General features: G+C 45.6%; 1 protein-coding gene across 1 annotated transcript in view; it reads left to right on the forward strand.

The window, feature by feature from the left end:
* The window catches only part of PABPC1L (poly(A) binding protein cytoplasmic 1 like), a 36,793-nt gene extending 29,509 nt beyond the window's left edge, over positions 1 to 7,284 (forward strand). Inside the window, exons 13-16 of the mRNA XM_048820850.2 lie at positions 106 to 199; positions 2,667 to 2,797; positions 5,727 to 5,817; positions 6,817 to 7,284. Of these exons, the coding sequence (XP_048676807.1) occupies positions 106 to 199; positions 2,667 to 2,797; positions 5,727 to 5,810 (309 nt within the window). The 3' untranslated portion in view covers positions 5,811 to 5,817; positions 6,817 to 7,284. The remainder of the gene's footprint in view (positions 1 to 105; positions 200 to 2,666; positions 2,798 to 5,726; positions 5,818 to 6,816) is intronic.
* Positions 7,285 to 10,565: the final 3,281 nt, after the last annotated feature.

Genomic DNA, 10,565 nt, shown 5'->3' on the forward strand with positions numbered 1-10,565 from the left:
TTCTTCCCTGACTCCTTGCTTCTAAAATATGACTTGCGCACCTTGATTAGCCCAAATGCTGCTTCCTGTCCTTCTGAGTGATTCTATCCCTTGTACTTTGTTCAGGCTGGAGAACCTGCTGTTCATATTCATGGGCAGGAGCCTCTGACTGCATCCATGCTCGCTGCAGCTCCTCCTCAGGAGCAGAAGCAAATGCTAGGTACGTGCCGGTGAAGCTGTTCCTTTACACCCTGGTAGAATGAGGATATTGACCTACTGGAGCTGTTGCTGCACTGTGTGTGCATTGCACGTCAACAAGCCCAAGGTTTCTTCCTAGCCCCGTATGTGGCACTTGTGGGATTTCCACAGCCTGTGCGATAGTCTCCAAGGCAACAAAAACAAACTCTTGTTAAATCTGGGCTGTGTTGTGGAGTGCTTTTGCTTGTAGTCCTTTGTACCATAGCCTGTGGGAGTGGTGCGATGGGTCACTGCATCCTGGGCCAGGCTAAGGGAAAACCTATGAGCTCAGAACACGAAGGAGAGCTCCACCCTGCCCACTCTGCCAGGTTACAATGGGGACAATGTTTTAGGGGCCCCTGAATTTCAAAGACACACTTCACTGCTCCTGTCAGGTTTTGGGTGAGCAGTTTGTTGCCTGTCAATCAGCTGTTTACCTCACAGGGGCTGTCTCTAGCAGGCGATCAGGCTCTGCCAAAGTGTTCAATTTCACATGGAGTCTGGGACTTCCCGCTGACTGAGCAGCTGGTGCTGGTGCATGAGCACAAGCTGTGCAGAGACGTTGCATCCGGATGCTTGTCAGGCTCTAAAGAGCTTAGCTACAGAGAGACTGGCCTGGCTGTCGGTTCCATGGGTAGAGCACTTGTCTCAGGTACTTGGGTCAGCCAGATATAGAATTGAGCAGAGACCATTCCTTCATCACTAGACTGGCACTCCAAGCAAGCTCCCTTAGAAACAGACACTCTTAATATTCTCCATACTGCCCTTTTCCAACCCACCAGGAAGGGTACTGGGAGATGTGCTATTCTCCCTTTCTCAATGCTTGCTGCACTTTCAATACAGCCCAGCTGCAGCAGGTGGCTGCTGCTCTCCAGTTTCAGCCAGCAGCCTTGCTCCCTGCATGTGTTCTCTCTGCAGCATCCAGGAAGCTCTCCCTGAGCTGCCATCTGCTTTGCTGCTGTGTTTCTTGATTACTAAATTCTAGTTCCACCAGAGAAATGCTAGTGACTCAGGTTATTTTCGTGGCTCTACCAAAACATGGTCTTTGCAACCTTTTTTGGCCTGTTTTCAGCGCATTAGGTACACTACCAATTCTCACCGACGAAAGGATGCCAACCAGAAACGCTACCAATAAAGTCAGGGCAGTGCTCTACTCAGTCTTGGGGGAGGAACTCTGTGGGGCTCCTCACTCAACTAATTCGTTAGTATCTCTGCACCTGGATAAAGCTGCCTTTCTCCAGCCAGTGAAACTGGTTGCTGTTCACACAACATTACTTAGCCCTGGATGGCACTTCACAGGTGTTAGTGACGTTGGCACCTGAGTAACTGTTCCAAATCCACTTCCATGTGCAGATGTGACCACAGCTCCTGCAGGATAGAGAAGCTGACATAGTTCTTTTCTAGCAGTCTGGTTCTGGCTCTGGCCTGCGTGTCCCAATGACAGACTGTAAAGGAAGCAGCAACTATGCCTCTTGTTAATACCCAGAGTCTTCCAAACTTTTTTCCATGTGTGGTCTCCTAAGCATCACCCTGTTCTCATAGCTAAAAACATTTTAATCCAAGGCTTTCAGATTTATGGGGACTAGTGCGAAACAGCAGGATTGAAGAGCTGCAGCTGGAGATGCTGCTACACTCAGTTTCTCACCTGTTCAAGCAGCAAAAGGCTGGGAACCAGAATTGGCCCCATTCAGCATACAAGTAGAACAGGTTTCAGCAGCTGTGTGTTGACACCATCTCCATTTTGCACAATGTGCCTGGCTAGCAGCCATGTCTGACTCTGTTCTTGGGAAGCCGAATGGCATAGTGAGTCAGGGCATCAGCCCTTTAACTTCAGCGGGCTTTGATTTCAGCTTTCTCTCAAACCCACCGGGCTCACTGTCAGTCTTGAAATCGTCCAGATCCCAATCTGTGCATGTTACAAACCCCTTCTCTGCTTAAGAGAGGCCCGAGAATGGAACAACTGCAGGGAGGCACATGGCTGTGCTCGGGACTGAGGTGCATTGGCAAAGCTGTGTGTGGGGAGCCCAGCACTGAGGGGTATTGGCAGAGCTGTGTAGGAGAAGCTTGCACAGCACCTGGCTGGTATAAGTCCTTGTTCCTGACCCCTCATCTTAGCACCAGATTCTCTCGCCGTGGTTCAATGTCAAGGAAAATGTAACTAGTGGTACAGGTCCTGATTGTGCATTCACACCCCCAGCAGGGATTGGAAGCTTTCTTGGAACATGGGATCTGGGTGCTTGCAAACACCTCTGCAGCAAAGCATTGGTGTGTGAACAGTGATCTCCCTGATCTGTACCCCTCCTACCCTGATGAGAGAAGATTGGAACTGGGACTCATTCTGTGCGGGGGCAGGCTGGGTAGGGCTGGAGAGAGGATGTTGAATCAAAAAGGTCTGAAGTTGCCTTGGATTTTTCCATAATGTGTAAGGCTATCCTTGATGTTGTGACCAGGTGAACGCCTTTACCCCCTAATCCATGCCATGCACGCCTCATTGGCTGGGAAGATCACAGGAATGCTGCTAGAGATCGATAACTCGGAGCTGCTGCTTATGCTAGAATCACCAGAATCCCTCCATTCCAAGGTAGGAAGTAGCCAACGCTCTAAAGAATGAATGTTTCCAATGCAATGCATGTCACAAAATGAAAGAATCTGGTGCTGCAAATAGTAAAGCTGCTAACGAATGTGTGTGTGCAGAGGGGCTGCAGGGAAGTAAGGGTCAGCATTGTTTTAGGGTGAAAGATGGAAAAGCAGATACAGCTCCTGATAAATAAGCAGCTCAAATGATAATGCAACGCCTTCCCCTCACTCTCCAGAACTGTGGGAGGAGAAGAGGCCAGGCTAGAGTGCAGCAGCTCTCTGGAAGCTAGGAGACCAATTTTGAAATCCATTTGGAGATGGATAGGAAGCATGGTGGGAGTTGAGGCAGGGAATGTCCTAGTTTTCTGGATCAAGACGGTAAAGATTGCAGCATTCTGACTGCTCTGGAAGTTTAGAGAGCAGAGTTCTAAAAACATTGGGAAGATATTGCAGAAGTAGAGGCAGAAATAAAGATTTCAGCAGAAGCAGAATGAAGGATTTGTTCTTTCAGAGTTTGTCTGAGGAGCATTTTGTACCTCTCATTAACTGATTGCCAATTAGCTCTAGGAACTTAGTACATCAGGGCTAGTCTGGACACGCTCCATGTTTGTTCCTGGCTACAAATGTTTGGAACCCTCCGAGGTATGGCCACGCTGGCCTTTACAAGGCTGTGAAGTTTGACGATCAATTAACTGAAGGGTTGTGTTTTTTGTTTTTTTTTTAAATCCCTCTTGTTAGAGACAAAATACTCAGTGATCAAGAACGGATGATAGCTTGGCTGATTCTTTCCCATAAGGAAACTCCAGGATTCTTAGGCCTTCTTGAGAACCAAAGTCAGTGTGCATGTAGGGAGAGATTGGCTGGGGGTAACCAGAAGCTGGCAGAGCTGAGACCAGAAGATACCAGAGGGATTGGAGAGAGTTAAGGGACTTGGAGCAGTATGCGACTTGCTTCAAAGAGATGTTCCACAGTGAAGATAGCACAGGGATATTCAGAAGTCAGAGAGAGATTTGTTGTGTCTGAATGTTTGGTTGTCTTATTCCAACATATTTTTCATGTTTTAATCCTTCACTTAACCCATGTCAAACTCATCCTGGGTTTGGGGGTCAGACTCTGTATTGTATGCACTGTCCTTAAATGTTGGGGCATTTTGAGTGAATCCAGTGCTTTATGAAAATATCAGCTCTGGCTACAGCCACGTAGTGTATGTGTTGGTGCTGTACTAGGTCCCGCCCCCCGCACAGCTTGGCCATTGCATCTCCGTCCTGCGAACAACCCCTGCTATTCCAGTTTGGAATCTCTCTGATGTGGGTCTGTCCATTCCAAACTGTGCTTTGGCTGTATGATGTGGACATGCTTCCCTGTGAAACCGCCAATCTCCCAGCACGCGTGACAGAAGCAGCTTGCATTGTACTCATTTTAGTCTGATATTCTAAGTACGACTGTTTTGTTCACATGTAAAACCTTAAAGGAACCACTTGGCTCTCAGTTATTTGGAGGGTGTCTGGTACCTGTTTGTGGACAAGTGGCTGGTGGCTACATGGCAAAGCACAGAAAGCAAAGGGAGAGACCAAATCAGATAGAGATTTGCATATTCCAAACTATGGGCTTGCATATTCCCTGAATAAGTGAAGTAACTCCAGGCTCCCTCTCTTAAAAATGCGGCCATTCTTGCTGGTTTAAATTTTGGATTCCAAGGGCCACGATCATAAAGTGAAGGTGACACAAGGGCAGGTTTATAGGGTTTTGTTCACACAGAGCTAGTTCCTAGATATCCTACGATTATATGTTGTGCTAAAGAAGTGTCAAAAGCTATTCAGTCAGTCTGTAATAATACAAGATCCTGGCGACTTTGCTTGTAGTCATTGGGCAACAAGCTCTCAGAAGGCAAATTCTGCTGTAAGCTGTTTCCTTTAGAACTTTTTAGAAGCTGTAGGTCATCAGGTCTCCACACTTTGCTTTCTCCAGTCCTGTAATATCACTCACATAAGAGAGAGCCCATAAAGGAGCCTGGATAGCATGAAAATGAATCTGCTAAATCTGAGGCTGCTGCAAACTCCAATCCTGTCTGACACATTCAGTCTGAGCAGCAACCTCTTTATTCTGAATTTTGAGCTGGTAAAATACTGGCTGTGTGAAATTTTTCATATTTTTCTTGCATATCTGGTGTACGTTTGGCCCCAGGGTCCCATCAAAACCTCTGTCCTGAACGGATTGGCTGTATTTCGTTGCTACTGGAGGCAGGATTAATATTTTTCACCTGTGTCTCCCTTTTAAATGAACACGGGGGTTTATCAGGTGGGATCAGACTGCTGGGTCATCTCCGTAGGAAGTGGGTCTCAGTGGCCAATACCAGGCACTTCAGAAGACATCAAAGTGCCCTGACTGCGCAGAGCTGTATGAAAAGGGAGGTGGGTTGTTGTCTGCCGAGTAGATCAGCAGGAGCATGTGGGATGCACGTGCTGATAGCTACTGCCATCCTTTCAGTCAGGACTGCCATTGTCTGTCTGTGTCGTGCTCAAGGTAGTTGGGGGACTCCTCTGAAGTTATTACAGAAGGCAGAACTCCACATAGACCTAGGAACTGGCTATAGTAGGCTCATCGACTGTCTGAGTGATTTCAGAGTAGCAGCCGTATTAGTCTGTATTCGCAAAAAGAAAAGGAGTACTTGTGGCATTTTAGAGACTAACAAATTGAGTGTGACTTCTGGAGTTTTGAGGCAGTGGGGAATCAGACTTCAAAATAAAAATAATCTAACCTAAATGCAATGTTGATTAAACATAGCAGCCCTGCTAACTAACTTGCCTCTTGGAAGGGACAACTATACTAAGGTCAAGTTGGGAGCCTTGAGTATCCTGACTGTTACCTGTGTAGGAAGCTTCCAGGTGTCAGAACAACTAAACTTCTCTCCGCCTTGTGCTTTGCTTTGTGAGATCGAGGAAGCGGTTGCAGTGCTCCAAGCACACCAGGCTACCGAATCATCGCTTAACAGCAGTGCTGCAACGTTCCTCCTATGAGACCCAGGTAGGTCTGGAAGGCTGTGCGGAAGCTGGTCTCATGGCAGGGTATAATGTGGAGAAGGGTCCCTTTCTGCCTGGAATGTGAGCGCCAGAGAAGTCTTGTCAAGATTAGTCAAGGTGGACTTGGGAAAGCAATGAGTGTGTTTTTGTCTTGGACCCCGACTTCAAACTTAATTCCTTTATATGAATCGATGCCTCCTGCTATTTTCCAAAACTTGATGATTGTACCAGAGAAAAATTAATGCTAAATGGGTTAATTTCAATGTAAATCTGGGGAGGCAACTTGGCGGTGAAAAATAAAGCAATCTGGCTTTCCTTGTAGCCCTCATAGAATCTGATGAAATCATTCCTGATGCCTTCACATGGGATTGCAGAATAGCTTAACCCAGTGGTTCTCAAACTTCATTGCTCCACGACCACCTTCTGACAACAAAAATTTCTACATGACCCCAGGAGGGGAGACTGAAGCCAGAGCCTGCCCGAGCCCCACCAAAGCCTGAGCCCCACCACCTCGAGCCGGGGGACAAAGCCAGTGCCCAAGAGCTTCAGCCCTGGAGGCTGTAACTTGAGCCCCACCACTCAGGGCTGAAGCCCTTGGGCTGAAGCCCTGGGTGGTGGGGCTCAGGCTTCAGCTTTTGCCCCAGCAAGTCGAATGCCATTAAAATAGGGTCCTGACCCACTTAGGGGTCCTACCCCACAGTTTTAGAACCGCTGGCTTAACCTATTATCCTCTTAGAATCTTAGAGCCTCTAATCTGGATCCATTAGCAGTGATCATGCCCCATCCCAGTACAACTCCAGCAGAAGCTTCCAGCTTTCCTGTTTGGTAACAGAAAAGAAATGGCCAGAACTTCTATGCACCCCTTTGTAAGATAAAGTTTGGTCATGCAGTTTCCTTGCTCTCACGGGTCACTTAATTCAAGTTCAGTATTGGTATGTGAACTCTAGGCTAATTTAGACTGAGCTTCTGTGTCTAACATGTCTAAAGTGTATATTTGTTGTAGAGGAGGGACTCTGAAGAACACTTGGCTCTGAAGATAAAGCAACTACAACGCTGACATGCATCATCACATATATTGGACGCATTTATTTATTTTTTCTGTGTACAGACAGCAACACTGACTTGCATTCAAAGCCCAACGTTACTTTTTCTTTGTGCACCAAAAACTTTGCAAAATGATTTTTCCCCATAAATGAACTGCATCTATGTAACACTGTCCATGTGAGCTCTCTTCTGACAATCCTCACCACTGAGAGCAGGTAGTGAAAATGTTAACAAGGGGGGCACGTGGTAGAATGACAACCTCTCCTTGTGAGTGGCGAGGAGGGAGACACGATTGGTTCAGTTGTAGTGTTCCATGACATGATGAATCATCAGAGCTTGTCATTTTTAGTAAGTTCTTTGGGTTCTGTAATGTTTTATTTGTTCATGTAGTTGACACCATAAACAGCTGATACACTTGCCCTCACTATGTGCTCGTCACTGTCTTTCTTTCAAGAAGAAATGGTTTCTTCTGTATAAGTGGCAGTAAGTGATTAGACCTAAGGCTGATCTTCAACAATAATGGAGGGATGGATGGGTTGGAGGCCTATAATGTTCCTGAAAACTGACTAGCAGATGGAAAAGAGTAGGACTGAATGGTCAATTTTCATGCTGGCACAAGGCTAACAGCGGGCTGCCCAAGATTATGTATTAGGTCCAGTGTTTTAATGTATCTTATTAATGATTTGGAAAGGGGGGTGAGCCATGAAGCAGCAAAATTTGTAGATGACACAGTTGTCTGTTAGTCAAGACCAGGGAGGACTGTGAGGAACTTCAAAGAGATGTAACAAAGCTCGGTGAATGGGCAAATGAAGCTCAGTGTTGATAAATGCAAAGTGATGTGTACGGGAGGGGAAAAAAATAAATCACTGTCTTGGTTCTAACTTAGCTTCATGCAGTCCCGAAAGGGGCCTACTTGTCACTGTATACTGCTCCATGAAGACCTCTGTTCCATGTACAGATGTGGTCAAAATAAGCAAACATGTTAGGATGCCTAAAGAATGGAATGTCCAATATAGAAAATATCAGGATAACATTATTCTAGGCACAGTAGGTAGTGCTGCCTATAATTAAGGTTGCCTGACACATTCCTTCAGTTGCTTGTAACTTCGCCCAAACAGCTATAGTCTGGCATGTTCCATGCTGGGTGTCTGCCTTTGCTGAACGCTGTTTGGGGCGGGGGGAAATGTTATCATGGAATTATAGACTAATGAATGCACAATGACATGGGGTGCTAAGGTAAGGTTGTACTGCCAACCTTAAATTTTGGCATTTCCTAACTTGAGTGCTTGACTCTGCAACCTTAACATTCTTTCTACATAATTTATTTTCCATGTAACAGAGATCACTGGTGCAACCTCATATGGAATACTGAGTGTACTGGTCACTCCATCTCAAAAAGGATATTGCAGAAATGAAGGGCCATGAGAGTGGTGGGGGGAGTAACTGGAAAAACACGAGAGACTGAAAAGACTGGGATCATTAATCTTAGAAAGTAGATAAGAGGGGATATAAAATATGGAAAAGTGAATGTTAAAGAGATGGCAGAGTGGGAGTTTGTTCTTCCTGCCTCTTAACACAGGAACAAGGAGACATTCGATGAAATGCAAATTCAAAACTGATCAAGGAAAATACCTATTAACAAAGGCAAACAAATTGTGCGACTCACTGAGCTCAAGAACTAATGTGGGGGACAGATTTCTTCATATCTGCTTAGTGTGACATTCTTACATCTTCTGTAAAGCATCTAGCACTGGCTGCACTGGGAGACAAAATACTAGACTAGATCAGAGCTGAGGTCTATCAAGTATGGCAACTCCTGTGAATGGGAGGGTTTCCAATAGCAGTGACTGGGTTAGTCTGCTACATTTACATAATACCTTTTGTACCAACGGATTCTTAAGTATGTTACAAACGTGTGTCTGTCATGTCATGTTCTTCATTCTATCCTCCCTTCTCAATTGCAGCCAGTTTTGCTGTTTCAATATTTGGACTCTCTTGGGCAAAGGCTGTTTGTTGCTTGCAGAAATGTTAGTAATTAATAATGCACCTTTTTACTTGTAACACCCTAGTCAGAGCTGGAACTGAACTGGTGGTTAGAAACACTTAGCATTAAACTATGTCCCTCCTAGTCAGAGATGGCAAAGATGTATGGCTTACTGCATACAACTGAAGGGGGAGAGGAGATGTTAAAAACCATGTGAGGGAAGCTGAGGTCTATAAGCAGCAATCAACTTGTAAGAGTGAGTGTAACTGCTACCTCCTAGGTAGAGCCACTCCTGAGCTTTAGCAGAAATAGCCTATTCTGTCCTGGGCTCAAGGCCTAACAGGAATTGATGAGTTGATACTCCCTTTCTCCTGTGTTCTGATGGGGTCCTTCAGCTAACTTCTGTGAAAAGCTTCTCCATGAATGCACTGTGCTCCCTTCTGCTTTGAGCATGTATGTGTTCAGTTAGTATCTGGAGCTTAGGCTCCGTAATAGAAAGCTGTTTGTTTCATTTTTGATTGCCTGATTCTTCCCATCTAAACGCTGCTGGGCTGTGGTAAAGAGTGTGTAACAGGCACCTGTACACCAAACAGTAATGGCCTAGGGCAGTGGCTCTTAACCAGGAGTAGGCGTAGCCCTGGTGGTACGCAGAGATCTTCCAGGGGCTACATCAACTCCTCTTAATATTTGTCTCGTTCTACAACAGGCTACATAAAAAGCCCCAGAGCAGTCAGTACAAACTAAAATTTCCTACAGGTAATGACTTTGTACTGCTCTATAAACTGTACACTGAAATGCAAGTACAATATTTATTTTATTTTATAATTATATGGTAAAAGTCAGCAATTTTTCAGTAATAGTGTGCTGTGAAACTTATGGTGTTTGTCTGATTTTGTAAGCAAGTAGTTTTTAAGTGAGGTGAAACTTGAGGTATGCAAGACAAATCAGACTCCGGAAAGGGGTACAGTAGTCTGAAAAGGTTGAGAGCTACTGGCCTACAGCCTTAGAGCCCAGATCATGTATAACGTGCAACAGTGAGACCAAATTCAATAGCACCAACCTGTAACTAGCATGGCAATATCAATTTACTCAGCCATACACCACCCTTCACTTCTATCCCCTGACCACCAGCTGCAGCTCAGTGGAAAATACTCATTGACAGTTTATTTTTAAGGATGGGTTTTTCTTTTTGCTTTTCTCTCCAAGTAGCGCAGCTTCACTCTGTCAGCCTTTGCTCTTCCAAAGTTATACAGGGGGCCTGACTCAAACTCTTTCCCCCCAACATGTACCAAGGAAAGGAGATTATAGCCAGCCTCAGTAGGTCAGTACCTTGTGAGGCAGTCCGGCTAACCAGCATGCACTTCTCTTAACTGGCTCCCTAACCACCTGCTGCCTGGCATTTTGTCTGTAGGCCAGTAGAGGAACATGGTGCTGTTATCCAATCAGCTCCCTCTTTTAGGAAAGACTGCAGATGAAGAGGCAGCTGCAGGCAGACCTAGCAGCACAGGGAAATGAAACCTAACAGATACTTGTGTCTCCAGTAGCATAGCCATAGTATAGCTATAGCATAAATAGCCTATGGTGAGATGAACAGGGCCTGTTGGACCTACTGTTTTAGGCTTGCTGTAGACATCACTGCATGCAGCTCCTGTTTTTGAGGTTCGCTGCAGCTACAAAGGCAAGCAGTGATTTTACAATGAAAGGTGAAGCATTACAGCACAGCT

Source organism: Caretta caretta, chromosome 13 (assembly GCF_965140235.1).
Source record: "Caretta caretta isolate rCarCar2 chromosome 13, rCarCar1.hap1, whole genome shotgun sequence".
Taxonomy (NCBI): domain Eukaryota; kingdom Metazoa; phylum Chordata; order Testudines; family Cheloniidae; genus Caretta; species Caretta caretta.